The following is a 26,786-nucleotide window of genomic DNA, read 5'->3' as shown; positions in this document are numbered from 1 at the left end:
CCCAAACCAAAGGGCTTGTCCGGCTGCCAGCAGCACCCACCACCCTCCTCGGCCGGCGGTGACATCCGTGCGGCCCCACAGTCCTTCCCCGATGCGGAGGGAACGATGCCGTGAGGGCTGCTGAGCCCTGGCCAGAGCCATGACAGAGCCCCACAGGGTGTCGTTCACCACCCTGCACGGCCCCCTGAGCAGCAGCTTCCTCAAGAGGTCCCGCAGGGAGGACGGGGAGCAGCCCCCGGAGCCCGAGCCGGCGGCCACGGCCGTGCGGATCACTCTGACTCTCTTCGAGCCCGACCACAAGCGCTGCCCCGAGTTCTTCTACCCAGACCTGCTCAAGAGCTGCCGGGGGAGGGTCAAAGGGAGCTCCTCGGGTGACAAGGTGAGTTACCCTCCTGGCCTCTGGGAGCCTGTGCCGTGCCTGTCTCAGCGTTGCTGCTTTGGGAGCCGGTTCTGTGTTTGCTTGGAGGGGGGAGGAGGGCACTTGGACATCCCACGGGCAGGAGAACTGGCGTCCAGGCAGGGCTCTGTGTCAGGCCACACCGTGTCACTCCTTTGCCTTGGCTGGAAAGGTGTTGTGTTGCTGGCAGGCTGTGGGATATAAAGCCTGTTTAGTTTGGAATGGCCTGATCTGAGGTGGGTTTTGGTCCCTGGCCTGCTCTTTTCCAGAGAGCACCAAAGGAGAGGTGTTTCTGTGGAATGTGGCTGTATCTTTCTGAGGACTGTGCTCTGCTGCACATCAATATTTTCACTTCAGTCCTTGGCATCTCCTCCTGTGTGGGGGATGTGGTGCCTTCAGGTGTTACCTGACAGTTCTCTTTGCTGTCAAAAGCCATTTCTTAGGACACAATGACATGCACACTCCTGTAGAATCTAAACTTTATATTATGAGTGGTTTTCTGTGGAAAGAAACTTCCTGAATTCTACCAATTTTTACTGTTGCTCTTCAGAACTGTTAACAGTCAGGTAATGTGTAATGCTGCTTATTTTTAGAGGTTTTCTGGGAGTTGGGAGAAGCAGAGTACAGAACTATCTGAGAGAGCACCCAAAACAAAGACACTCTAAGAATTAGAGTGGTTTGGATTGGAAGAGACCTTAAAGTTCATCTCATTCCACCCCCTGCCATGGGCAGGGACACCTTCCACCAGCCCAGGTTGCTCCAAGCCCTGTCCAACCTGGCCTTGGACACTTCCAGGGATCCAGGGGCAGCCACAGCTTCTCTGGGCAACCTGTGCCAGGGCCTGACACCCTCACAGGGGAGAATTCCTTCCCAATATCCCATCTAACCCTGTGTCAGTGGGAAGCCATTCCCCCTTGTCCTGTCCCCCATCCCTTGTCCCCAGTCCCTCTCCAGCTCTCCTGGAGCCCCTTTAGGCCCTGGCAGGGGCTCTCAGGTCTCCCTGGATCCTTCTCTTCTCCAGGTGAACCCCCCCAGCTCTCCCAGCCTGGCTCCAGAGCAGAGGGGCTCCAGCCTTGGAGCATCCCTGTGGGCTCCTCTGGAGTCTCTCCAGCAGCTCCAAGTCCTTGTGCTGTTGGTTCCCCATGTCTGGAGGCAGCTCTGCAGGGGGGTCTCACCTGAGGGGGCAGAGGGGCAGAATCCCCCCCTGTCCTGCTGCCCACACTGTGGGATCAGCCCAGGGCATGGGGCTGGGGCATGTCCAGCCCCTCACCCACCAGCACCCCCAGATCCTTCTCCCAGGACTCATGAGGTTCCCATGGTCCCATTTCTCCAGCCTATCCAGGTCCCTTTGGATGTCCCATCCCACCCTTCAGGTGAGTCAACCACCCCACCCAGCTTGGTGCCATCTCTGAACACGCTGAGGGTTGTGCTCCCCCTGTCCGTGTCCCTGAGGAGGATGTGGAACAGCACTGTCCCAAAGCCTGTCCCAAAGCCTGTCCCAAAGGCTGATTTGTCTGCTGCTCCAGTCAGGATGGGTTTCATTCATGGTGTTTTGTTGGCAGCACTGACTCTGATGGTTGTCTCTCTTTTATTTTTACAGAAGAAAGACCCAACTGATCCTTTTAATGATGAGGAAAAGGAAAGGCACAAAGTGGAGGCCCTTGCAAGGAAGTTTGAAGAAAAATATGTAGGTGTCTGTTCTTTTTCTGCTGTTATTCCTGGGGGTGGGCAGTGCTGGTTCATGTTCCCTGGCTGTCAGGTTCCTCTTCTCCCCCAGTCCTTTATCCTGGCTGGCACGTGCTGGTTTTTATGTTCCTTTTCTGTCTCAGGGCTGCAAAAATAGTTCAGATTCGTTCCTAAGTCAGATGTACCTGATTAAAGCGAATGACATGAATTAAAGTGAGTGGCGAATCACTTAGTGTAATTGATAAAATTTAATTTCCTTAAGCAAAACTTTATTTCTAGGCCTTGTTGCTGTGGCAGGGTGGAATCTGCCAAGTCCCTGAGCACAGGGCTGTGGTGAATCCACTGCCCTCAGGACACTACTGTTCTGGAAGAGCAATCCATAGGGAAGAGCCCTGGCAGCAGTGTTGAAGGGGTGCAGACCCAGCTCAGCATGAAGCCTTCCTGGCACTGAGTCAGCTTGGCAGGCAGTGATTTGTTTAATTTGGCTGCGGTGTTTTGGTTCTGTGTGAAAAGGCCTAAAAACTGGATTTTCCACATCCTGAGAGTCCAGTGGGATGTGTTAACCCTGGTTTGGTTCTGCTGCAGCTCATCCTCTTTCCTGTCCTGGAGCCAGTTTCTGTGTCTGGTATTGGGGCAGTGGTAGGTGCCAAAGGGAGATGATCACAGTGTCAGTCTTTGCTTGTTTAGGGGGGGAAGAGACGCAGGAAGGACCGGATTCAGGACCTGATTGATATGGGGTACGGCTACGACGAGTCCGACTCCTTCATCGATAACTCTGAAGCCGTGAGTGCTGGGGTGGGGGTGAGGGTGGGCAAAAGGGACAGCCTGGGGGCTGAGCTGGCACCTGAGGATCAGCCAGGAGTGTGCCAGCGCTGAGGAATGAGGGATTCTGGGACAGGAGGATGCTGCTCTGCATTCCACAGCCTTGTCGGCTCCTGGGGGAGCACCATCTCTTCACTCTCGTGACCTGTGACAGGACTTGAGGGAACGGCATGAAGATGAGTCAGGGGAGGGTTGGGCTTGATCTCAGGGTAAAGTTCTTCCCCCAGAGGGTGGTTGGCACTGAACAGGCTCCCCAGGGCAGTGGGCACAGCCCCAAGGCTGCCAGAGCTCCAGGAGGGTTTGGACAACGCTCTCAGGGCCAGGGTGGGACTGTTGGGGTGTCCTGGGCAGGGCCAGGGGTTGGACCGATGGTCCCTGTGGGTCCATTCCAACTCGGGATATTCTGTGATTCCATGAATCCCACTCCATTTTCCAAACAGTTCAGCTGTGGGATAAAGTGACAAAACTTACAGTGCCAATAAACTGTTCTCTGTTGTTTCCAGTACGATGAGCTCGTTCCTGCTTCTCTTACTACGAAGTACGGAGGGTTTTACATCAACTCAGGGACGCTGCAGTTCCGTCAGGCGTCTGAGTCTGAGGATGACTATGTCAAGGAGAAAAAGAAGAAGTGTCCCAAGGTCAGCAGGGCAGCTTTCTCAATTATTTCCTCTGTCAGAACTCACTGCATGAAAGTGTGTTGACGTTCAGAGTGGAAGAGATTTGTGACTTGGTGCGTGCAGAATAGGGAGGAGCACTTGAAATCCCATTGTGTCCCTGTATTTCATAGTAAAAGGAAGCATGTCTGGCGTGGATGAAACTCTGGTGGAGTTGCCTGGTTCCTCGAGCAGAGGTGGCAGCAGCTCCCTGTCACCTTGGGAGTCACTCGGCATGGTGGTGGTGAAGAGTAGAAGTTGTGTGTGCTGTCAAAGGCAACATGTGCCAGAACCGTGGTGACAGATGTAGGGGGGTTGGGTTAATGTGTCCAGTGTTTTGAAATTCTTGGGAAAGGTCCCAAAGTGTCTCTGGGAATGCTGGTAGTGTTGTGGGAGACTCTGATTGTGAATTGGCTTTAACTCTCTGCAGAAGCGGAAGTTGAAAGATGGAGGCGAAAAAATGAAGAAGAAGAAAAAAGACGATTCTTACGACAAGGAAAAGAAATCCAAAAAGTCCAAGTTTCCAAAAGCTGGGTAAGGAGGCGGAGGAGGGAATTCTGGCTGCTTGACACCTTGCTTCAGGGGGGCTCAGGAGGACCTGTTGCAGTGTGGGGTGGCCTGAATGCACTTTGCATAAACACTGGCAGGAAAACCCCCATCGCTTCCAAAGTGGGAAAGAAAGGCAGGTGAGGATCAGGGAAGGAGCTCAGCTCCACAGCAGGAGTATCCAAGCACAGACAGGCGCAGCTGGCTGCAGTGTTGATGTTTGTTGGAATCTGTTTAGATACCAGTGCTGGGAACAGATACTGAGAGTGGAGAGAAAGATTGTTATCCCAACAAGTGTTGGGAAAAAGTTGTGAGAGGAAGGACAGGTGGGAAGGACTTGGACTCAGGGCCATACAAGTGCCAGGCTGGCAGGGAGGGAGAGGTTAGAAGGCTGTGTTGCTGCTCTTGCTGGGCATCTGTACTCCTGCCCAAAGTGTTTCTTGGATGAGTGCTCAACTTTTTTGCAGATTTTGGGCTGTAAAATGGGTGGGTTTTCGTTTTGTTCTGAATCATCTTGTGCTGTTGCTCTGCCCTTGCTTTTTTCTGCCCTGCCTCTCTGTTTCATTGTCTATGTCTGTTGCTTTTGACTGTTTCCCTTCATTTTCCTGCTGGTTTTTCTCCTTCTTCCTGTAAATATTCTTTGTGATTTCTTTTTCCCTGCATGGATCTGCTTTTGGGCAACACCAAACCATGTGTGACGTGGTACCACCAGGGTGCGATTCCTTCGTAGCAAGCAAGGAAAAGGAATTTGCTCTCCTGGTTTTAATAGGCAAAAACTTCATGAGGTTCTCTCTTGCTTCAGTTCCTCTGCACTAGTGGCTTGTGCATTTCCCAGTCTTCCCTGATGGAATAATGCACGTAACTAAATAAAAATATAGCTTGGTGGAGGTGGTTTAAGCCCCAGCACCTCTCTGCAGTGAGGCAGGACAGCCTTCCCTTCTCAGAGCTGAGCAGGCAGCAGGACCTTAAGAGCCTGTAGAACACTTTTCCTGGTGTAATTGGTTAAGGGGCTAAGACTTGCCAGGGAATTGGTGAAGTGGGGTGAATGTATTGTTCTGCTCCTTGGTCTTGTGTTCAGTTCCCTTTCCTCCTCCATACGTTGTTTGCAGCTTCACAGCATTAAATGCAAGTAAGGAGAAGAAGAAGAAGAAATACTCTGGAGCTCTCAGCGTCAAGGAGATGCTGAAGAAGTTTCAGAAGGAGAAGGACGCCCAGAAGAAAAAAGATGAAGAGCAGAAAGTGGTGGCTCCTTCCCCAGCAGACCCTGCGGGCCCGAGGGAGGCGGAGGCGATGCCGGACCCTCTGCTCTCGCTCTTCGGTCACGCCAGTGACACCGACCTGCTCCAGGCAGCCACAGCCATGGACTCCCTGAGTGACCTGGACCTGGAGAGGCTCCTCAGCGAGTCCCCAGAGGGCAGCCCCTTCCCTGATGTGGAGGATGGGAGCGATCCTGGTGGCACAGGCTTGGAGCAGGATTTCAAGCAGCCGCCGTCTCTCCCTGAAGGCCTCCCAGTCCCTCTGGAGAAACGCATCAAAGAGCTGGCTCAGGTATGGCAGGGAGGGGACACTGGCCCTGCTGGTCACTGGAGAGGGGACAGCTCTGCTGGGTTTGTGTGGCAGGGACAGAGAACACTGCACTGGGGTCACCCCTTTGTGTCGCACTCTAAGGCACTTTCTTGAAGGCCCAGATGTCAGGAGGTGTCAAAGTCTGGGCCTTATTGTGTACTGAATGTACCCCACCTGTCAGGATTCCCTCCTTGCCTCTCTTGGCAAAGTATGGACCTGATGCAAGAGGTAATTCCCAAAGTCAGTTTAACATGAATGAACCTAAATGTGCACTAGTGGGGCTGTTTTGGGCTGAGGTGGAGTTAATTTTCTCCACAATAGCTGCTGGGCAGGCACTGATCTCTTCTCTGTAGGGACCAGTGACAGGACTTGAGGGAACGGCCTGAGTTGTGTCAGGGGAGCTTTAGGCTGGATTTTAGAAAAGGATTCTCCCTCCCCAGGGTGGTTGGCACTGAACAGGCTCCCCAGGGCAGTGGGCATACCCCCAAGGCTGCCAGCACTCAAGGAGCATTTGTATAATCCTCTGGGGCACAGGGTGTGACTCTTGGGGATAGTTCTGAGCAGGAACAGGACTGGGCTTGATGGTCCTTGTGGGTCCCTTCCAACTCAGCACATTGTGTGATTCTCTATGGGGCTGGTTTGGATTTTTGCTGACAATAGTTTTGATAACCCAAGGATGTTTTTATTATTGCTGAGCAGTGAGTGCTTACACAGTGCTGCTCTCACCCCACACTGCCAGCCAGGGGGCTGGGGGTGCACAAGGAGCTGGGAGGGGACACAGCCAGGACAGCTGATCCCAGCTGAGCACAGGGGCATCCCAGAAACACGAGGTCATGCTCGGTGTACAGAGCTGGGGGAAGGAGAAGGAAGAAGGGGGATGTTTGTTTTCCCAAGTCAGTGCTACGTGTGATGTGGCTCTGCTCTCATGGGGATGGCTGAAAATCCGCCTGCTGAGGGGAAAGGGGAATGAATTGCTTATTTTGCTTTGCTTACGTGGCTTTTGCTTTCCCTATCAACTCTTTATCTAAACCCGTGAGTTTTCTCATTTCTGCCCTTCTGATTCTTTTCCCCCATCCCTCAGAAGGGCAGCGAGTGGCTCTGTGGGGCTGAGTTGCAGGCTGGGGTTAAACCACGACAAGGACAAATTCCACCACAATATCTTTGATGTGCTGTGCTGCTCAGGACAGCAAAGTGGTGCACAATGCTCTGTGGGTAAAATAAGAGGATGCAGCTGGAAAGCATCACCAGTTCTACAGTGTTAGAAGGCCTGGAAAGCCCTGTAGATGGGGCTTGAGGGTTTGCTGAAACTGTTTGCCGTGTCACACACACAGGCAGATGCCTTCACAGGGTACCATTTGACATCTACGCTGGAGCTGCTTCCCTGGCTGCTGGAGTCCTTTACCCACCTCAACAGCTCAGCGTTGAGATACCATTTAGGGAGTGGAATGTATTAATTTCTAGAAGGGTGATCCCCTGCCTTTTCACCAGTTGCTCCTCCTGCAGCTGGACTCCTGTGGGACTCATCTTCTCCCAAATGTGCTGTGCTTGGGGGGCTCTCCAGTCTATTTTGGAGAAGGAAAACATTGGGTGCTGGTCAGGGAACCCTCTCCTGTCAGAGTGTGCTTTCAGATCTGTGTGTGAGGGCTGACCCCACCAGCCTGTCAGCAAGTGCTGAGGTGTTTTGCTCCTGTTCCTGGTGTGGTTTTGAACGTTGATTTTAAGTCATAAAGTTGCTCCTGGACCTCTGTGGTGGTGTGTGTTTTGCCCTCTGGGGCACATCAGTTTAGAGCACCTCTTACTGAGTAAGAGATATTGAATAACTGCTGGTACTGAAGATAAACTGCTGTTAGAGAACTGTTCTGCTGAGAAATGACACAGTGGGGGTGAGTAGATAGAGGGCAAGGAGGGATTGAAGAAAATATTGCCACAGCTGATAAAAAGAACGGGCTCTTTGTGGATGTTTCTATTTGGAAAGCACCACAACAGCTGTTTCTAAATACATCTGAGTTAAAGGAGAATATTTTGGAGGCTCCCATGATATCAGGTTAATTGTTACTGTGTTTCAAGGCAGTATAATAGCAGATTAGCCACGCATTTTCCTGCTTAGACTTTTTGTTGCTGAACTGTGTATGTTAGGAAAAGAAACCAAGGAAGAGACAAGACTTAACAATCTGTGTGTCAGTTGGGATTTTGGGACGTGGACTCTGTTGCAGGTGGGAATGAAGAGGTGCTGTACCTCTGTCTGAGAGCCAAGTCTCTTCCCAGCAGGTGGGAGCACCTCCTGAGTTCAGTGGAGCTTCCAGGCATTTCCTCTTCCATTTGAACTGAGTCCACTTTAACTCTCTCCTCTCTTCCTAAAATAGTTTTCCTGTTGAGGATTCTCCTTAGCATTGAGCCTTTTCCTTTGCTATCACCAGCTGTCTGTGATCTGCTGCTGGCAGAGAGGAATGTGAACCCTCTGGGCATAAGTTAGTTGTTTGCCAACCTTGGAGTGCCAAATCAGGGGGTTTCAAAAATCGTGCCCTCTCCTGGTCTCCTTTTCCCTTTCTGGATGTGCTGCCCTGTGATGAATCCCAGTTTTGTTTGTATCCCCACTCAGCAGAGACCGAGATCTCTTGGCAATCTGCTACTATCTCATTCATCTCTTGGAATTGTTTTCCTGCTGGACATATTTTTCATGGGTGTGATTTTTTTGGGGCAGCGCTGTGTGAGCTGCAGTCATAGCTCAGGAAGCTTCCCGACCAGCACTTCTTCTCGTTGTTTCCATGGTGTTAACTGGGAATAACACATCCCCTGTGGCTGTGGCTCTTTCTGGTGGTTTCTTGGCTTAGTTTCCAGATTGATCTAGAAAACCTGGTGATGAGTCTCGTTCAACCCTCATTAAGTGTGCTTGGGATGATTTTTCCTGTTCCAGGGACGAGCTCTGTGCTCACATTGCTCAATCCAGCAGCTCTACTGTGAAGTTAAAGCCATGCCCTGAAACTGTTTTTCTTCCCATGGGAAGTTCGCTAAGGCAGCCAGTTGCTCCTAAGCCATCTCCTTTGTCCCATTAAAAGGAGGAATCTTCACTTCCAGAGTAGTAAATCCAGTGCACCTAGAGGGGAGAATCCGGAATGGGAAAGTCTGTGGTAGGACATGGTGTTACCAGGTCAGGGTTGGACTTGAACTGGGCACTGTCTCCCTTCTCCTGTCAATTGTGGCAGCTTTTGGGTGGTGCAGGGTGTGTGGAGTAAAACTGTGCTTTGTTTTGCCTTATTTCTGTGGTGGTTTAGAAAACACTCCGTTGCTTGTGCCATCTGTGAACTGCTGCTGACTTGTGTTATTTACCGACTTGCAGGCTGCCAGGGCTGCCGAGGGAGAAGGCAAACAGAGATTCTTCACTCAGGATATCAACAACATCATACTGGAGTAAGTGCTGCCAGCGTGGAAGAGTGGGAAAGGAGAATTGTGGTAAATTCAGGGGCAGGTTTAGCAGGAGAGCTTGTCCTTGTACAGGTCTTCCAGGCAGAACATGCCTAGGAAGACATGAGAGTCGCTTGGAAATGGCTTTCAGCTGAAATATGCTGAGGCAGGAGAATACTGGAGGGGATGTATCCAGGCTTCCTGATCTCCAGATGATGCTTGATATTTTGTGTGCCTGAATTTGCTCACTTGGCTTGTGAGCGTAGCTTGATGCAAGAACGGCAAATTTTTCCCTGTCAGAAATATCAGGCCTGTTCTTTGCTGTGTAAGTTAGAGGCAACATGGAATATTTTATAACTGGGATAGGGTTTCTGTGTTCTGGCTCTCTCTGGGGCAGACTGGAGGAGCTCCATTCCTGCCCTGCGTTTTTGAGGCCCCAAATTACAGAATGCCAGTGTTGCTCAGGCAGCTGCTGGTGGATAATGGCTTCATTCTTCTGCAGGTGCCTGGAGAAGGCTGCTGAGTGCACAGGGCTCTGTGATCAGTGTGATAACACTGACACCCAGGCTTTAATTTCGTTAAGGGTTATCGAGGCACTCGCAGTGAACTGCTGGAGGGAGGTTTGGGACTGTGTTGCCCTCTCATTTCCAGGGGTGATTCCCACCTTCCAGCATTCCAGTGCTGGCTGCACACAGTCCTGCTCTGATGTCAGAATGATCACTTGAGCCACACTCAGAGGAGAATGAGATTGGTTTGTGTGACTTTGCTGTAGAATTGGGGTCAGGACAATCCCAGACGTGAATATAAGCTGAGAGAACTCGTTGAGAGCAGCCCTGGGAGAAGGATCTGGGGGTGTTGGTGGGTGAGGGGCTGGACATGCCCCAGTGCTGGGATCCAGAAATCCCCCCTGCCCTGGGCTGATCCCACAGTGTGGGCAGCAGGGGAGTGGGAGATTCTGTCCCCCCAGGTGAGACCTCCCTGCAGAGCTGCCTCCAGATATGGGAGCCCAGCATAGAAAGGATGTGGAGCTGCTGGAGAGAGTCCAGAGGAGCCCACAGAGATGCTCCCAGGGCTGAAGCCCCTCTGCTCTGGAGCCAGGCTGGGAGAGCTGGGGGGGTTCACCTGGAGAAGAGCTCTGGGGAGAACTTCTTGTGGCCTTACAATACCTAAAGGGAGCTTAAAAGAGAGGCAGAGTGACTTTTTACACAGGCAGATAATGATAGGATGAGGGGAAATGGTTTTAAAATAAAAGGGAAGAGATTTAGATTAGCAATTCTCCCCTGTGAGGGTGAGAAGGCCCTGGCACAGGTTGCCCAGAGAAGCTGTGGCTGCCCCATCCCTGGAAATGTCCAAGGCTGGGTTGGCTGGGGCTTGGATCAACCTGGGATAGAGGAAGGTGTCCCTGCCCATGGCAGGGGTTGGGATAAGGTGGTTCCAACCCAAATCATCCTGTGATGATGATGGAGATCTTGAATCAGCTGGGGGTTTTTTTACATTTATTATTGACACTGAGAAGTGGTTTAAAAAAGCCAGTCTCTCAAGTTATGTGTAACTGTGTAGATGGGTTTGGCACACACTGGCCTCTCTAATCTACTCTCTGGGAAGTAAATTGAAGCCCAAGAGATGGGGTTTGATTCCACATTGTCCTGAATTAAACTGCCATAGCACCTGCCATAACCAGTGTGTAGTTCTGCACATTGCCTGACACTCCCCTTCAGCTGCCAGGGAGACCTGCAGGACAAATGAGAATGCTGACATCCTGTTGTTCCTTTGCCAGCTGCTCTGAGACCAGAGTAGAAGGCATGGCTTGGGATAAAATGCTTGAGTCTGGTTGATTCTAGAACATAAAGAGCCTCCATGCAGTTTGGCTTGTCCCATGTCCCTCTCTCCCCACCTCCAGCTCCCTGGGTTGCCTCAGAGCGTGGTGGGCGCTGCTTAGAGAATCCCTGCTGGATTCCTGGTGAACACTGTGCTTGTTTCTTCCCTCAGCATAGAGCTGCAGACCCGGGAGCTGAGCAGCCAGGTGAGGTCAGGGGTGTATGCACACCTGGCTGCCTTCTTCCCCTGCAGCAAGGACACCCTGCTCAAGCGGGCCCGGAAGCTTTATCTCTATGAGCAGGTGAGGGATGGGCAGCCCAGCCCTGTCTCGTGTGTGTGTGTGTGTGTTTGGGTGTTATCCCTGAGCTCCAGGGCTCAGCTGGTGTCCCCTGACCTGCTGGTGTCCTGCCCTGAGCACGGCTCAGGCACTGGGCTGTGTTCAGGCCTGGCCAGGGCTCACCCTGCTGGGTTTGGGGGTCCTGGCTGGGACAGCCCAGGGGAGGCTCAGCGTGCTCTGTGCTTGCTCTAGGGCGGCCGGTTGAGGGAGCCCCTGCAGAAGCTCAAGGAAGCCATTGGCAGGGCCATGCCAGAGCAGGTGGCCAAGTACCAGGAGGAGTGCCAAGCCCACACTCAGGCCAAGTTTGCCAAGTAAGCTCCTTGTTTGCTCCTTCTGCACCTGTAGCTTTTTTCCAGCAGGCTCCCTGTGGCCTGGAGGCTGCACTTCTGAAAGTTTATTTACCACCTCTTTTTGTTCTGTAGGGGAAAATTGCTGATGGGCATGGGTTGGCCTAATTAAGCTGTGTATGTTCTCTGTGCTGTCTGTGGCACTGCCAGCTCCAGCAGCACTGATGGGACCAGAGCTTGACAGATGTGTTCCACGTGTGCAGGCATGTCTTTAGGAACGTGGCAGCCTGGGAACAGCCAGGCTGGATTAGTCCCATGGTCTCCATTACAAAATTTTGGGAGATTTCCTCACCTTGAGCCCTCAGCTCAGCTTGCACCCTAAGCCAGACGTCGTTGACTGCTGACACCTCTGAGCAGTGCTGGTCAGACATGTTTAATCCTCTCCTTGAGCCTCTTGACTTCCACGTTTTCTGTCTCCATTTTAGGATGCTGGAGGAGGAAAAGGACAAGGAGCAGCGAGATCGAGTTTGCTCTGACGATGAGGAGGATGAAGAGAAGGGAGGGAAGCGCGTGGCGGGGCCGCGGAAGAAATTCCAGTGGAATGATGAGATCAGGTTTGAGTGGTTTAGATGTTAAGCAAACCCTTGACTTGTCTTGCTCTTTGCAGTTGGAAGTGAAGCACTTTGGCATCTGTATCTCGTTTTCAGAGCTGATCACCTGTAGGAACAATCAGCCTGGAGGTTTGTGGCGCGCGGTGCTGTTTGTGGAAGCCACTGTTGCATTTAATAAATCTCACCCTGAAGCTGATTCCAGGCACAGGCCAACTCTGAGAGAAGTGCTAAGACTGTGCAGAGTCCAAAAGAGAGTGAGGGATCTTTGGGAACAGAAGGAACTCAGCTGAATTGCTGAAATCCTGCAGCCAAGACTCTTCATGCAAGCAGACTGTGGTTGTGGAAGCAGTTAAAGCTGTAGGGGATTGCTGCCTGGCACCGGGCTCTGACAGAGAAGGGAGTGTTTGGAGAAGGGGACATGACCAAGGGTAAAAGGAGAATCAATCCTGCTGTCTTTTTCATCTTATTCTGGAACAAATTGAGGTGCTGATTGGTTTAGGACAAAGCCAGCTTCTCTTCCTGCTTTCTCCTTGCTGGGAGGTTCAGTTCTGTGGTTGTTGATGGTGCCAGCGATTCTGGCACTGATTTGCTGCCTCAGCTGTTTCAGGAGAATAAAATGGGAAGGGGGAACAAGACTTTTCTCCCTGGTGGATCAGTGTGTGTGCATACACAGAGCGAGGAGCCTTTCCCTTCCCCTTTCTTGTGGAGGCAGTGCAGGGTCAGTTGTTTCAGGAAGGTGTCGTGCAGGGCCAGGTGTGTCTTGGTGTATTTATCCAGCCCTGGGTAAAGAGAACGAGCTCCAAGTAACTGTATTTGAAATCTTCCTGTTCTTCAGGGAGCTGCTTTGCCACTTGGTGAAGATTAAGTTGGATGGTTATGACCTTGACAAGAATAAAGCTCAGTCTCTAGAGGATTATGTGAAGACCTTCCTAGAAGGAGAGGTGAAGCCCCTTTGGCCAAAAGGCTGGATGCAGGCCAGGTGAGCAAGACTCAAGTTGTGCTGCAGGGATTCCTTGTCCTAAGGGACCTGGGAAGCTCTTTAGTCCTGCCCCTGCTCAGGAATGGCTGGATTCAGAGTTAGATCAGAGTGCTCAGGGCCTTGGCTTGTGGAGTTTTGGGGATCTCCAAGGATGGAGATTACCACAGCATCTCTGGGCTCCTGTTCCAGTACCTGATCACTCTTCATGAAATCTTGTCTCCTTTTTTCCAGTCAGAATTCCCCTCTTTGCACTGAACTGAATACTCCCTCTTTCTACTTTTTACTGTGCACCTTTGAGAAAGGTCTGGCTCTGTCTCCTCCACGTCTCCCTGTCCCTACCACTCTTCAGGCAGTGGAAAAGGGCTGTTAGATTCCCTCTTGGGCTTCTCCTTTTCCAAGCTAAGCTAACCCAGTTCCCTCCCCCTCTCTTTGGCTGCCACGTGCTCCTTGGGATGGCTCCAGTTTATCAACATCTCTCTGGTGCTGTGGGGACCCTGGAACTGGATGCTGGTTTTTGTTGGCCCCTTTGTCCAGCCTGGGAAAGGCCCTGTGAATGGCAGCCCTGCCCTCCAGCACATTCTCCCCCCTCCTCCCTTTTCACATCACCCCCAAACTTCCTGAGAGTGCAGTCCAGGTTGTAAGTTATAACACTGAGTAGCCCTGGCCCCGTTTTGGCCTCTGATGGATGCCACCACTGGCAGGTAGAGCTGGCACTGAGATGAGGCAGACTGGCCTGGCTGTGGTTTCTTGACTCTGTATTCCAGAGGATCACTTTGTGAATCCCAAAGGATACGTTTTTCAGGCATTTTGGGAAGTCTTCCCAAAAGAAGGCAAAGCAGGAAGTTTTAGGGGCTTATCAGAGCAGTGTAAATAGGAATTTGATGTGGTTTCTTTACCCTTTCTGGGGTCCTCAGTGCTGTTCCCTGCTTTTTTCCACCCTCTGCCATCCTTGCCACTGAGCTGGCAGTGGCAGAGAGCCACACAAATGGCAGAGAGTCATTTTCTGGCACTGTCATCATCTCCTGGCCTGCTTTCTTTTGCTCAATACTTCTAAAGAAAGGACAGCTGTACAGTTTTACTGCTGGAATCTTTAAGGTTCCTCCCAAGCCAAGCCATTCTGTGATCTCTGTCTCTTTGCATTTAATGAGGTGGGCAGTGCTGTCTTCTCTCTGCTGCATTTGCTTTTTGGGGTTCCTGGGGGATAAAGGAAGCAGGTACCAGCTCTTAAGAGCAGTAGGTATGAGTAGCACAGCACAGATCCACTTGTAAAAGTCCCTGGCTGTTATTGCAGCTGATTGTGCACACAAAGCACAGGACTGTGCATGGTTGTGGTGTGGTGGTACAGGAGCTGGAACACGGCATTAGGAGGTGGGTGAAGATTCCTACTTAGTTAATGAAGATATTATCAGCTTGAAGGTCTTAGTTTTCCAAGTTTTAAAATCTCTTTTGATTGAATAAAAGGAAAATGAAATCTTTCACTCCTTGTTTGTCAGTGAAACTGTTGTCAGGCGTTCAGATGTTCACCTAAGACTCAGTGTAGGAGGCTCTTCCAGTGGAGTTAACTACAGAGTGACTCAGTAAAAGTGGGTTTTCTGGTTGCTTTCCAATAACTCAAGGACAATGGTGTCTCCTGCTGGGACTTGGAGTTGGACTTGATGATCTTTCTGGGTCCCTTTCAATTTGAGATATTCTGTGACTTTGTGGTTTAAAGGCAGAGGATGGAGTGACAGCCACACAGAAGGGGGGGGGGGATTGGTGACTCTAGAACTGTAACAATTTTATGAATAAGTCAGCTTGATTCACTGTCTTCATGATCACAGAAGCTCATCTTTAAGAGGAACTTGAAGGTGGACAGAGTAGCAATTTTGTGTCTGAGTTTAGAGAGGCCCTGCCATGAATCTGTTTCCTCTGTTAACACTCAGAGAGGATTAATGGAATATGAGGTTAAAATAAGCTTGCTTTTTAAAGAAAAAAGATGACACAGGTGTCTGTTAATATCAGACAGGACTTGTGTTCCATTCCAGTAGTGAAGGTGTGTTTATAACTCACAGCATGTAAGAATGCAGCTGAGTGGCAGCTGGGCTGGGTGAAATAGTACTGGGGTGAGAGATTCTGGTTTCCTGAGCCTCAGCAGTGCAGGCTTTGGATGAAGCTCAGTCTCGGTGGTGCTCAGTCAGTTGTTCAGGGAGCTCTGTGCTGATGTCAGAACTCACCTCAGCTCTTTGCTGGGGACACAAAGGCAACACAGACACAGAGTGAAGGCTTCTCACCCTTCTTGCTGTGTGAGGCAGGGGAAGGGAACCTCTCTCCCTGGAAGTTGGTGAAGAGCTCTTGGATGATCTGTGGCAAGCAGTAACACCCCACTTGAGTGATGGTTCTGCCTCTCCAGTTGGATTTTTAAGCTGGCAGAGCTTTTTCCTTAAGTTACTGCCCAACAACTGCCTTCATGGCCCTTCCAGCGCCTACAAGCGTAGCCCCCCCGAGAGGGGATTGTGCTGGGAGGTCAGGAGGATCTCCCTGGAAAAGGGATGACTGTATTTGCTCTCTGTGGTGTGACTCTCACTAAGTCCCCTGCTGTCCTGAGCAGCTCTGTCTCCAGTGATCCCAGCTGCTCCGGCTGGCTGTCACCTCTCATTGCTCTCTTCCCTTCTCAGGACACTGTTTAAGGAGAGCAGGCGCGTACACGGACACCTCACATCAGTCCTGTGAGTATCCCAGCATTCCTCTGGAGTGACAACTGGGGGAGTCCGTTCCCTGGGGCCTGGGTGGATCGTGCAGGAGCACCTGAGCTCGGCTCCCCGCAGATAGTTCGGCGCTGCTTCCTTCGGGGAGGTCCAGGGAGAGCAGTTTGTGTGTGTGTGACATCTCCCAGCTCCACCTTCCTGAGGTGCCTTTGAAGCCAGGCTGCCTCCTCCTGGCCTTCTTCAACAGCCTCTGTGCCAGGCCCTGGGAGGCAGATGGAGGTGACACGGAGTGTGATGGTAGCACTGGGATTATTGTTGCCTTTTCAGTAGGTCCTTCCTGCAGTCTGGATTCCCTCTTTTCTTGTTGCCTGGTTAAAGGAGCTCCAACTAGTGAAGGTGGGTGGCAAAACCCAAATATCCAGCTGGGCAGGGGCTTTAATGCCAAAGGGTCTCATGGATCTTGCTGGCAGTGGATAACAGAGGATGCCACAGAATTAGGCTGATGTCTTTTTGATGCACAATCCTGTTCTTGGCGTTGGATGAGCGAGGGGAAGTGTGAGGAAGAGTGTGAAATGGAGTGTAGAGTCATTCTTTCCTCAGCCAAGGGGTGTCTTGTACCAGAGATTGCACCTGGCCAGGCCAAATGGTCTATTCTCTGTGGATTTGGCCGATGCTTTTGCATCCTTGACTTCTCCTGGGAACCTAAAATAACTGTGTACCTTCTCCACAACACTGTCTGTGCCGGTCTGTCTCGGGGTGTTGCTGCAGTGAGGGCAGCAGTGGGGTCCTGTAGCCCTGCAGCTGTTGCAGGACGTGCCTGTGGGTGTTTCACTGCTCTGCTGCCACTCCAAGACTCTGCTCTGCTCCCTGATTCATCCCCTGTGTGGGAGTTGGGGCTTCCTAGAGCAGCAACCAGATATCACGTGGTTTTGAATCCCAGCAACCTGAGATGCTGCCTCCGTTCCCTTGGGTCTTGGCAAAAGGCTCAGTGGATCATCACTAACAGGGCCCAGGTGTTCTCCCTCCTTGGATCCTTCCCTGGGGGCATTCAGTGAGTTGTGTTTCTTTTGTCTCCCTCGAAACAGGGCGAAGAAGAAAGTTGTGGCTCCTACTAAGGTGAAAGTGAAGGTGAGTTCTGTGCTTTCTGGTTCTCACAGCTGGCATATGCCAGGAGTCAAATGACTGCCATCTTGAATCCTGTGTTTGAGCCTTGTGCCTGTATATTAGGTGCTGTGAAATGGCTTTACACAGTATGGGGGTTGAAAAAACAAGTAGAACAGAAGCTAAAACTGCGGTGGCAGTTGGGAGGGAGGTCAACTGGCACAGAACGTGCATTCTGCCTTTTATCCCCAAACTGGGAACCTTCCCTTCCCCTTTCAGCAGTAAACCCTCTGTTCTGACTGTGCCTTCCCTTGTGATTTTGTTCCAGGAACCTTCCTGCAAGGCAGATAAGAAGCTGTCGGTGTCTGTTCCTTCAGTGCACTCGAGCAGCACCTCGGCCATGTCTTCAGAGCCCCAGGGAGGAGCTCTGGGCATCAGTGCCCAAACCAGAGAACTCTTGTCCCTTGGGACAGCCCAGGCAGCCAGCAGTGGCACCCCTGCCACCTTCAAGGATGACTCCTTGGATGAGGACCTAATTCACAACCCCACCTCCTCCCTGGAAGCAGTCTCTAAGGAACTGGCTGTGCTGAACAGCAGAGCCGGAGGGAGCCCCGACTTTACTCTTCCTGCACCTCCAAAAGCTCCACCAGAGAAGATCCCAACTCTTGCATCCTCAGAGGAGAAGAGGACATTTCCAAAGCCCAACCCTTCCCCTACATCTTCCTCTGGTTCCCTCCAGTCTCCTCTAAATTTCCTGGCTGAGCAGGCCCTGGCGTTGGGCCAGTCTTCCCAAGACAAGAAGACAGAGAACTCTAATTACAAAGAGCATTCCTGCCAAGCCTCCCCCGGCAAAATCCTCGCTGATGCCCACCAGGCTAAGCAGAAGCACCACAGCCTGGTGCGGCCCAGCCACGGTGCCCAGGCCCCCGCGCCGGTGCCCGGCTCTCAGGTGAAGGTGTTTCACCCCGGCACTCAGCTCCAGAAACCCTTCACCTCCCCAGCTCCCTTTGTCAAACTGCAGAACCCCAAGTCCTCCTCCCCCCTGCCCCAGCGCTCCCTCCTCCAGCAGGTCAAGTCATCAACCAAAGCTCAGAGCTTCCATTCCTCTGCGTCACCAGGCAGTGCTCCCAACTCCAGCGGCTCCCACAAGAGCCAGGGCTCATCCTCGGCATCTCTCGGCTACGGCGGGAAGCACTCGAGCGGCTCCAGCTCTTCAGGACAATCCTACAAATCGCCTTTCGTTGCTGGGTCCCTCTCCAAGCACGGAGCTTCTTCCAGCAGCTCCTCCTCCGGAGCTTCTGCCAACCAGGGCAGCTCCTCTGGGTCGCTGCTGCCCGGCCCAGCCCCTGCCCCGGGGGCGTCCGCCCGCCCAGCCTCCAGCTCCTCGCTCAAGAAGCCTCCTGTCCCCCAGAAACTCACTCTGGTGGCACCTCCGGGGGGCTCCAACGGAGATTCCAGCGGGGGCACCCAGGGGGTGGCCAAGCTGCTGACCTCGTCCCTGAAGCCGGCTGTGGTCAGCACAGCCTCTACCTCTGTGCCGGTAAGGGGGCTGTGCCAGCCTGGGGGGAAACACGGCCTGGGGCTGTGCCAGCTCCTGCCCTGTTCACACCTGCCGTGGGGGTGACTTCTAAAGCATTCCCTGAAGTTCTTGGATGACTGTCTGGGTTTCGGTTCCTTAGCTTGGAAGCTGTGGCCTTTGCCAGGGGTTGCACTCCATGGTTCAAGCTTTCATTTTCAGCTTAAAAGAACAACTAAGAACAACGAACTTTGGTACCTTCCAAACTGCAGTTTTTGCACAGGCTGTGTCGTGCCTTGGGTTTGGGAGTTACAGGGACAGTAGGGCTCCCATTTGGATTAAGGGAAAGTGCAGTAATTTATCACAAGAGCTAAAAGTCATTACATGAACTAAAAGTATAATCATCAATTTGTTATTGGTTGGATCTACAAACTTGGTCTCCCTCAAGTTATTGCAAGCCATTTTAGTTATTATTGCCACTTTTTTAACAGCTGGCTCATAGAATAAATAACCTGTGCTGACAGGATCCTGCAGTCGTTAAGGTTGGAAAAGCCCTCCAAGATCGTTGAGTCCAACCATTCCCCCAGCACTGCCAAGGCCACCACTGCCCCATGTCCCCGAGTGCCACATCCACACAGCTTTTAAATCCCTCCAGGGATGGGGACTCCACCACTGCCCTGGGCAGCTGTGCCAGGGCCTGACCACCCTTTCCCTGAAGGAATTTCTCCAATATCCATCTAAACCTCCCCTGGCACAGCTTGAGGCCGTTCCCTCTCCTCCTGTCCCTTGTTCCCTGGGAGCAGAGCCTGACCCACCCCCTGGCTCCCCTCTCCTGTCAGGGATTGCAGAGCCAGAAGGTCCCCCCTGAGCCTCCTTTTCTCCAGGCTGAGCCCCCCCAGCTCCCTCAGCTGCTCCTGCTGCTCCAGCCCCTTCCCAGCTCCGTTCCCTTCCCTGCACACGCTCCAGCCCCTCAGTGTCTGTCTTGTAGTGGGCTCTGATTCTGGGCTCTAAGCTCCAAATGCCTCCCCACTTGCTTTGGTGCTTGTCTCTGCCCACTTTCTGTTGCTTCCCAGTTATTCCTATGAGCTGCTGATGTTTTTGGAATGGAGCTCATGGCACACTGTGGAATTCAGGGTCTGAGTTTGTTGGGATAGAGTATCTCAGAAAGGACTCCCAGGTTACCTATGCAGACTTTAATTATTATAATATTGATGGCATAAGGGCCTTAAAAAAGTAATAGCTCCTAATGCTGTTGTATTCATTTGTAGTTGGCTGCTCATCCCTGCCTGCCTTTGGGCACGTGGGAAGAGCTGGACAATCCAATAAGTGTATTTAAATGGGCCTGGAAACCGTGTCCTGCTCAGCCCCTGTGCCTCTTCTACTACTGGGAAGCATTCCCACGGTGCCTGTCTCCAAGGGAGAGATCCCAATTCACACTCCTGGGTGCCTTGGGCGCCAAACCTTGGTGCCTCGAGTTGTCAGGAGTGATATGCTGCCAAGACTGAGTAGGAACCATCCTCCCTGGAACTCACAGGCAGTGTGGAAGCTTTTTCTCTGCCTAGTTGAGGCACAGTTCCAGAGCAAGGGAATAATGGAGGCAAATCCAGCATGGCCACACCTAGAAGAGCTGGATTGCCGGTGACCTGGGCCTGTCCTGCTGGGCCCTGACTGGGAGGGCGCTTCTTGCCAGGAGGAATTCTTGAGCACTCCGTTTTTTTGCAGATTTATAAGTATGAATGATGCCCTGCCTTGGTTTTCCCACTCCTGACTGACCTTTTCCTATTGCTTTTCAGAAAGGAACTAGTGGAGCTGTGCTGCTAACCAGTTCTTCCTCCCTAAGTGTACTGGCTCCATCCTACAAGTCAAGCAACCCAAAGCTGCCAGCTGCCCTGAGCTCCACCCCGTTAGGTATTATCTCTCCTATTCATTCCTTCCCTCTCCATGTCATCTCCTTCAGCTCCGACTCCTCCCCAAAAGCAGGAGTGTCAAAGGATGCCATAGTCACGGGACCTGCTCCAGGGACGTTCCACCACGGCCTTGGGCACAGTGAGTATCCCCTGGGCACACTTTGTGTTCCCCCTGCCTGTGCTGGCAGATGAGAACTGCCCTGCTGACCCATTGCACACCCACCCATCTCTCTGGCTGTCACTTCGTGCTGTAGCCTCTGCGTTTCCATCTCCAGCAGTTGCATCTGGAGAACCTTGAGCACGTCCCTAGAGCTAGCCCAGAAGTCCCAAGAGCTGGAAACTGAGCTCTAAGCTAATTGCTGCAGCTCCTCTGCTCGTTTCTGCCTTCGATGTGTATTTGTTCCTTTTTCCCTCTCCTTTCTTTGTTTTTCTCTCTAGGTCTTCTGGCTGGGTTGCACTCCAGCCCCCACCATGCAGCGCCACTCCCACACTCTGCCCTGTCCACTCATTTACCACAGAGTTTGCCAGGTAACTTGTCAGTGTTTGTCTTCTGCCTCGTGAGTCATCCTCTATCTCAGCAGCTCCTTCCTTTAGGGCTCCAACCAAACCTGTCCATGTTTTCCAGCTGGTGGGGTTGTTGCCAAAGCCCTAAATGACTAGATGATCTTTAATGTCCCTTCCCACCCAACCATTCCATGACTCTGTGATTAGGGAGAAATCCTTCCCTGTGAGGGTGGGCAGGCCCTGGCACAGGTTGCCCAGAGAAGCTGTGGCTGCCCCATCCCTGGGAGTGTCCAAGACCAGGTTGGACGGGGCTTGGAGCAACCTGGGCTGGTTGGAAGGTATCCCTGCCCTTGGCAGGGGGTGGAACAAAATGAGCTTTAGAGTCTCTCCTACCCCAAACCATTCTGTGATTTCTGGAATGATGAGCCCTTAGTGTTCATAGCAAGTGTTGGTTCCTGGAGATCCTCAGAATTATCCTGCCAGGATAAAAGCTGTGCCTGTTTGTGCACAGCCTGCCAGGACTGCCCTGGAATGAATATTCCGGCTCTGTGGAGTTTTGTTCCTGGTGACCTACATAAGATGTGTCAGACCAGAATGTCTTGTGTCTGTGCTCTGAGCTAATTGGCATCTCCTTCATGACAAGTCTGTAGTGTAAATGCAGAGACTTGCTGGTGACAACCTGATGATCTGGCAGCTGAGCCTGTTCCTGCCCAAGCTGATGCCTGCAGAAGTGATGCAGGTAAAACGAGAGTTTTCCTAGAGAAGGAGAGAAGTGAGGAAAATTGAAAGTCAGGGCCAGCAGGTCGGGCTTACCTGCTCTGGGGAGTTGCTTATCCCACTGGTAATTGCTATTTCTGCTTTCCCAGTCGTGTTCTTTAGCACCTCAGTGCAGTTCAGTCTCTTACTACCTGCTTCTGCTGGGATTGCCTTCCTGGGCACCTGAGCCTGATTTAGGAGTAGGTGTTTTCCTAATCCTATGGCCTCTTGGAGCAGTCATGGAATAAAATGCCCTTGACTGCTGAGCGTGGTGTGTGTTTGCTGAAGAAAGAAGAGCGTGTTGTGCACTGAAAATGCAAAGAATTGGTTGTCTTTGCTTCTTTTCCTGAAGTTTGAGGTGGGTTGTTGTGCCACTCCAATGTGGTAGAGCTGAAGAAGGTCCTAGTGGTGATCACTGGTGTGACAACCCTTCCTTCCTGTTCGTAAATTCACATTACTGGGAGTGAGATGAGCGTTTGTGATTTGAGCGTGGCTGTGGAATGGGTTCTGTGTCGCTGAGGAGGAGTTCTTTGCCCCATTAGTTGAGGGAATTTAGAGTGGTTCCTTCACTGTTGCTTATAGGGCTTACAACAGAAGGATTTTGGATGGACTCTTCAGCAGGATGCAGTGCCAGGAGCTGTGAGCAGACAAAAGGTCACTGGGAATAAGTGAAGGAAAACTGACCACGGATACAACTTCAGCAAGGAATTGGCTTTCTCACTTGGTGTTTTCACATAAAGATTAGAGGCTGAGCCCAGTGCTGCCGTCTCTGAGAATATTCCCAATCTTGGTGTTCTGTAGAACACAGCAGATATTTAAATGACCCCCAGAACCCTAAAGAGAATTGATGTGTGCTGTGGCACAAGCTGTGGTTGGCTGTGTGAACATCTGGCCACAGCTGTATTGCTGTGTGTGAAAGCTGAGAGGACTCTGATGTGGGTGCTGCAAATGTTGGTGTCTTAATGAAAGTGCTTTTATACCAGTGTTCACCCGAAAACCTCTGAGCAGGGAGCATCCGGTGCTTGCTTGTGTGTTGTCAGTGCTGCTGTTGCTGCTGGAGGTGCCTTTGTGCCGTTCTTGTGCTGGTTCTGCCTCTTGCTGCACAAATGGGACGTGTTGGGCTGAGCTCTTGCATGGGATGAGCTTCTCTTTGTCCTGGAGAAGGGGCTGTTGCTGTGCTGCTCGGTGCCTCTGCTGCTTAACTGCACATCTCAGTACTGCCACTCATTCAGCCTGGGCTGATTGGAGTTTTAGTTGCTCCTGGAAAACTTTTGCTTCCTCGAGTTCCTTCTTTTTTTCTCTCTTCAGTGTTTTTACTCTTTTCCCTCCACACCTGTTCCCATCTGTTCCATCGGTGGTTCCTGTTGCTATCAGTGGGCACCTAAAGCCTTCGTTAAAAAAGCACCCGATTAAACAATGAATTCATTAATAAAGAACCTAAAGCCCTACCTGACAGGAGGTTGTAGCAAGGTGGGGGTTGCTTGGAAGAGCAAATGGCCTCAAGCTGTGCCAGGGGAGGTTCAGGTTGGACATCAGGAGGAATTTCTTCACTGAAAGGGTGGTCAGGCATAGGCAGGGGCTGCCCAGGGAGGTGGTGGAGTCCCCAGCCCTGGAGGTGTTCAGAGAATCACAGGACATGGCATTCAGTGCTCTGGGCTGGGTGACAAGGTGGGGATTGGGTTGGACTTGATGATCTTGGAGGTCTTTTCCGACCTTAACGGTTCTGTGATTCCAACAGCAAAGATGCACCAACGGGTTATTCACAACCACCTTTGGTGCAAGGCAGCCCTACCACGTATTTTTGGTTTCCTGGGTGGGGAGATGTGCCAGGGTGGCTTTAGAAAAGGACGTGGACTGACAAGTCCCCCAGCAATTGGGATCTGGGCCGTGGTGCTTTTTGGGGGAGGCCGCAGGGGACCCTCAGTGCTTCCCATGTCCCTCACTCAGAGCCTGGGCTGCTCCCGGCTGGGAGATGTCTCCAAGCATATCCTCTTCCCTCCGGCTCCTTGGTGCTGGAAGGGCAGGGCAGGCCTCTCTCTCTTTGCAGGGAGGCCTGGCTGTCCCAGCTCCATGGGGATGATGCCGAACCCTCCTCCCATTTGGTTTTACTTTCTTTCAGATGCTTCTCAGCTTCACGGCAAAGGGTCCAATGCACAGCAGCGCAAGTTGTGACGCCTGCCAGGAGGGGAGCGAGAGCACCCACGGGATAAAACCAAGAGGGACAGGTCATGGACTTTGGATACCAGCTGTGTCTTTTCATTTCTTTTGTTTTTTTTTTGGTCTTCTATTTCTTTTTTTTCTCACGACAACTGGAGAGACTGAAGTGCGATGAGGAGCTCGTTGGTGCGTCTGCTTGGAGGCTTCCAGAGCTGAGCCCTGCACGAGGGGCCACCTTGAGCCATGCCCTGAGGAGAGGAGCATTTTGTAGCACTGTTTTATTGCTGCTGCCCTTCACTCATTCCCTGGCACTGGCAGGGGCTGGAACTCGCAGGGACACTCGGGTGTTTCCCGGGATTCCCACCCGCCTGTGTCTGCAGCTGCCAAGTAACCTCCAAGTCCAGTTACCTCCTTGGTCTCCCCGTGGAGGGTATGAAAGGTGCTTCTTTCTTCTGCTTTGGATTTACTTGGGTAATTCTGGCACTGCCAGTGCTTTCCTGAAGACATTTGAGGGACTTCCCAATTGTACTATAAAACTGTGCTGCACTTAATTGGAGGACTGAACATTTTCCTGTGCGGTGAATCCAAGGAACCACCTGATGTTCCCCTCGAGGAGAAGGAAGACTCTCTTTAGAGAGACGTTTTTAGATGCCCTCATGGACTTTGAGAACTGTACTTCTTTTGAGTTTGTGGATTTTTTTTTCTCTCTGAAGGGATGCTTTTTTTCCTGCTCAGTTTTACCCTCGTTTACCGTCGAATGCATTGGATCGGATGGGACACTTCTCGGCATGTCACACGGATCAGAAGACATAATTCCAGTGCCTTTTATGGTGGAGCAAGAATGGACTAGTGACACACATTTCAGCCCTATTTTGTGTGCTCCTCAACCCTTTTTTAATCATTCTGTATTTAAAATGTATTCTGGTTTATTTAATAGAGCTTTTTATGGTTGCACATCAGAAAAAAAAAAAAAAAAAAGAAAAGAAAAAAAGCTGCACTGTCTGGACTTCAGTGGTGTCCTGGTGACTGAGCACAGTCCCACATCCAGCAAGAGCACCAATTCTCATCCCAGTATGTGCAGGCGGGTTCCAGGCCCTCCCCTAAAGCCATTCTTTCCTAGGGTCGTGAGTTGGGATCTCTTTGGTGGGCAGAGGGAATGATGGAGATGAACCAAGGTCACTACTAATCAAAGGAATTCCAGAGGAAAAGATTGCTCTCCTCGATGATTTCTGCACTAGGATCATGTGCCCAGCACAGCTGCAGGAACAGGGACCAGCTACAACTGGGGGGTATCTTTTCTTGTTATATTTTTAACTTTGAGGCCTAAATACTTCCCCTGAGCCCCCCCTTTCAGGCCATGCAGGTTGTGGTTCCTACCTGAGCTTCCTGAGGTTTGATTTCCTGCTCTCCCCTGCTCTGCCTCCTCTCAGGCCCCCACAGCCACGCTGGAATCGTGCTGATCCATGTGGAATTTACTGGTATTTCAGGCAAAAGCTCGCAGCTTCCTCCTTGAGTTTTGGGGAAGGATGCTGACCCTGAGTATACCAGCAAATCCCTACTTCAGTTTTCCCTGTTTTATGAAGATCCGAGAGACACTGTTTGCAGTTTGAGCTGATGTTGCCCAAGATCAATGAATTGTATTTAAAAAAACTACTTCAGCTCCGATTTCCAGTCCGTTTACAGCAAATACCTGGGTTGTAGCAAAAGAGCCAAAGACAGAACTCCTGTTGTTCGAAGGAAGGTTGCTGGTGGACTCTGAGCAGCGGATGTCACATGGTTCCCGTTGAAGGCCCAATCCTGAGAGGTAACTGTGCACCTTCAGCTTCCCCCCTGGGAGCTGAGAGAGCCTTGGGGCACTGGGCAGGACTGGGGGTCTCAGCGAGTGACTCGAGGTACTGGTTCTCCTCCCTCTCTTTGCTCTCACTTGAACGCTCCAGCTGGGAAGCGTGGCCGGAGCAGAACGCCCTCCTTCTAGGAATTTAGCAAAGCCTCTTGCCTCAGGGAAATGTTTATTGGGTGGAAATTCTGTGGGATATTTTTAATTTACGTGCTGTAGTGAGTGAGTGAGTGGTGTGGAGCAGAGTGGCAGCAAGGCAGGACCACGCAGAGAGCCGGCCAGCTGAGGGGGAGCCGGTCTGGCACCTCTGCCTGGGCAAGGCCTTGCAGTGCTTCCGTGATGGGATGGGGAGGAAAGGCTCCCATGGCACTTACTGGGAATGGCAGTTCCTTTTGGGTGTAAAGAGCTGCAGTTTACTATTCTATTTTTTTTTTTGTGTGTGAGTTGGGACTGTCTTGCTGAAGATGGTGGGGGTGGTATGAAAACTGTTAATCTTGTACAGAACAACTGAATAAATTGTTTCAAACTTTCCAAAATGCCTTTTTTTTTTTTTTTTTTTTTTTTTTTTTTTTTTTTTTTTTTTTTTTTTTTTTTTTTTTTTTTTTTTTTTTACCCCATCTCCTTACCTCTAGCTTCCTGACTTTGTTTTCAAGAGTTTGTGTTGCAGCTTGGCTCACTATTTGTTTGTTGAGTGAGTAATGAATTGCTGATTGTTTGAACTAAGCTCTCCTGTGTGGTGAGTGAGTTGCAGCTCCGTGTTGTAGCTGTTGTGGGCGTGGAAATGCGTCTGATTCCACATGCTCCTGTTGGTGCCTGAAGTGGATGTCTGCTGGAAAGGACATGTGGAGGTCAGACCCTGGAGCAGTGATGTGATCCTGCCTGATCCTTTCAGTCACAAAGGTAAAACTGGGGTGTCCAAAGCCCAGGGGTGAATGGTTATTACAGTGACGTCAGAGTTTACTGGGGTTGGGGTATTAGCTGAAATTTGGGAAAAAGGAAGTGAATGGGCTCTAGATGTGGAAGGCCCTGATCCCACCCCAGGGTAGTCTGGCGTTTTCCTGCAGCTGCGGTGCCATTCATTAGTGCACTTCACTCCCATCTAATGCTGCTAATTAGTCCCGGCTTTAATGCTGCTCCAGCAGTTTCCGCCTCGGAAAAGAGTCAACAGCTAAATTTAATAATCTCAGTGTTTTAATTCTGACTCTCAAATGGCAACTTCT

At 51.4% G+C, this 26,786-nt stretch overlaps 1 protein-coding gene across 5 annotated transcripts; it reads left to right on the top strand.

The window, feature by feature from the left end:
- Positions 1–26,097, top strand: UBN1 (ubinuclein 1). 5 transcript variants are annotated; one of them, XM_027889634.1, is made up of 17 exons: positions 1–379; positions 1,998–2,084; positions 2,771–2,866; positions 3,409–3,543; positions 3,989–4,092; positions 5,214–5,652; positions 9,008–9,078; positions 11,062–11,191; positions 11,420–11,538; positions 12,000–12,128; positions 12,961–13,104; positions 15,759–15,809; positions 16,874–16,916; positions 17,218–18,429; positions 20,199–20,451; positions 20,751–20,840; positions 23,692–26,097. In XM_027889634.1, the coding sequence occupies exons 1-17, from the start codon at positions 140–142 to the stop codon at positions 23,742–23,744; spliced, it is 3,396 nt and encodes a 1,131-aa protein (XP_027745435.1). In that variant the 5' UTR covers positions 1–139; the 3' UTR covers positions 23,745–26,097. The 5 variants fall into 5 exon arrangements, with proteins under 5 accessions (XP_027745435.1, XP_027745438.1, XP_027745436.1 ...); XM_027889637.1 differs by lacking the exon at positions 12,961–13,104; XM_027889635.1 differs by lacking the exon at positions 15,759–15,809.
- The last annotated feature ends 689 nt before the right edge of the window (positions 26,098–26,786 follow it).

This window comes from Empidonax traillii, unplaced genomic scaffold, assembly GCF_003031625.1.
Source record: "Empidonax traillii isolate 1590-97213 ecotype Southwest subspecies unplaced genomic scaffold, ASM303162v1 scaffold267:size678996, whole genome shotgun sequence".
Taxonomy (NCBI): Eukaryota; Metazoa; Chordata; class Aves; order Passeriformes; family Tyrannidae; genus Empidonax; species Empidonax traillii.
The sequence above is the reverse complement of the archived record's forward strand: the minus strand, read 5'-3'. Positions and strand labels throughout refer to the sequence as shown.

Bases quoted from the DNA above. Each gene is read 5' to 3' on its own strand.
- UBN1 (XM_027889634.1), top strand. From the start codon at position 140: ATGACAGAGCCCCACAGGGTGTCGTTCACCACCCTGCACGGCCCCCTG. The intron at 380-1,997 runs GTGAGTTACCCT...TTATTTTTACAG, and splicing joins GGAGCTCCTCGGGTGACAAG to AAGAAAGACCCAACTGATCC. The intron at 11,539-11,999 runs GTAAGCTCCTTG...TCTCCATTTTAG, and splicing joins ACTCAGGCCAAGTTTGCCAA to GATGCTGGAGGAGGAAAAGG.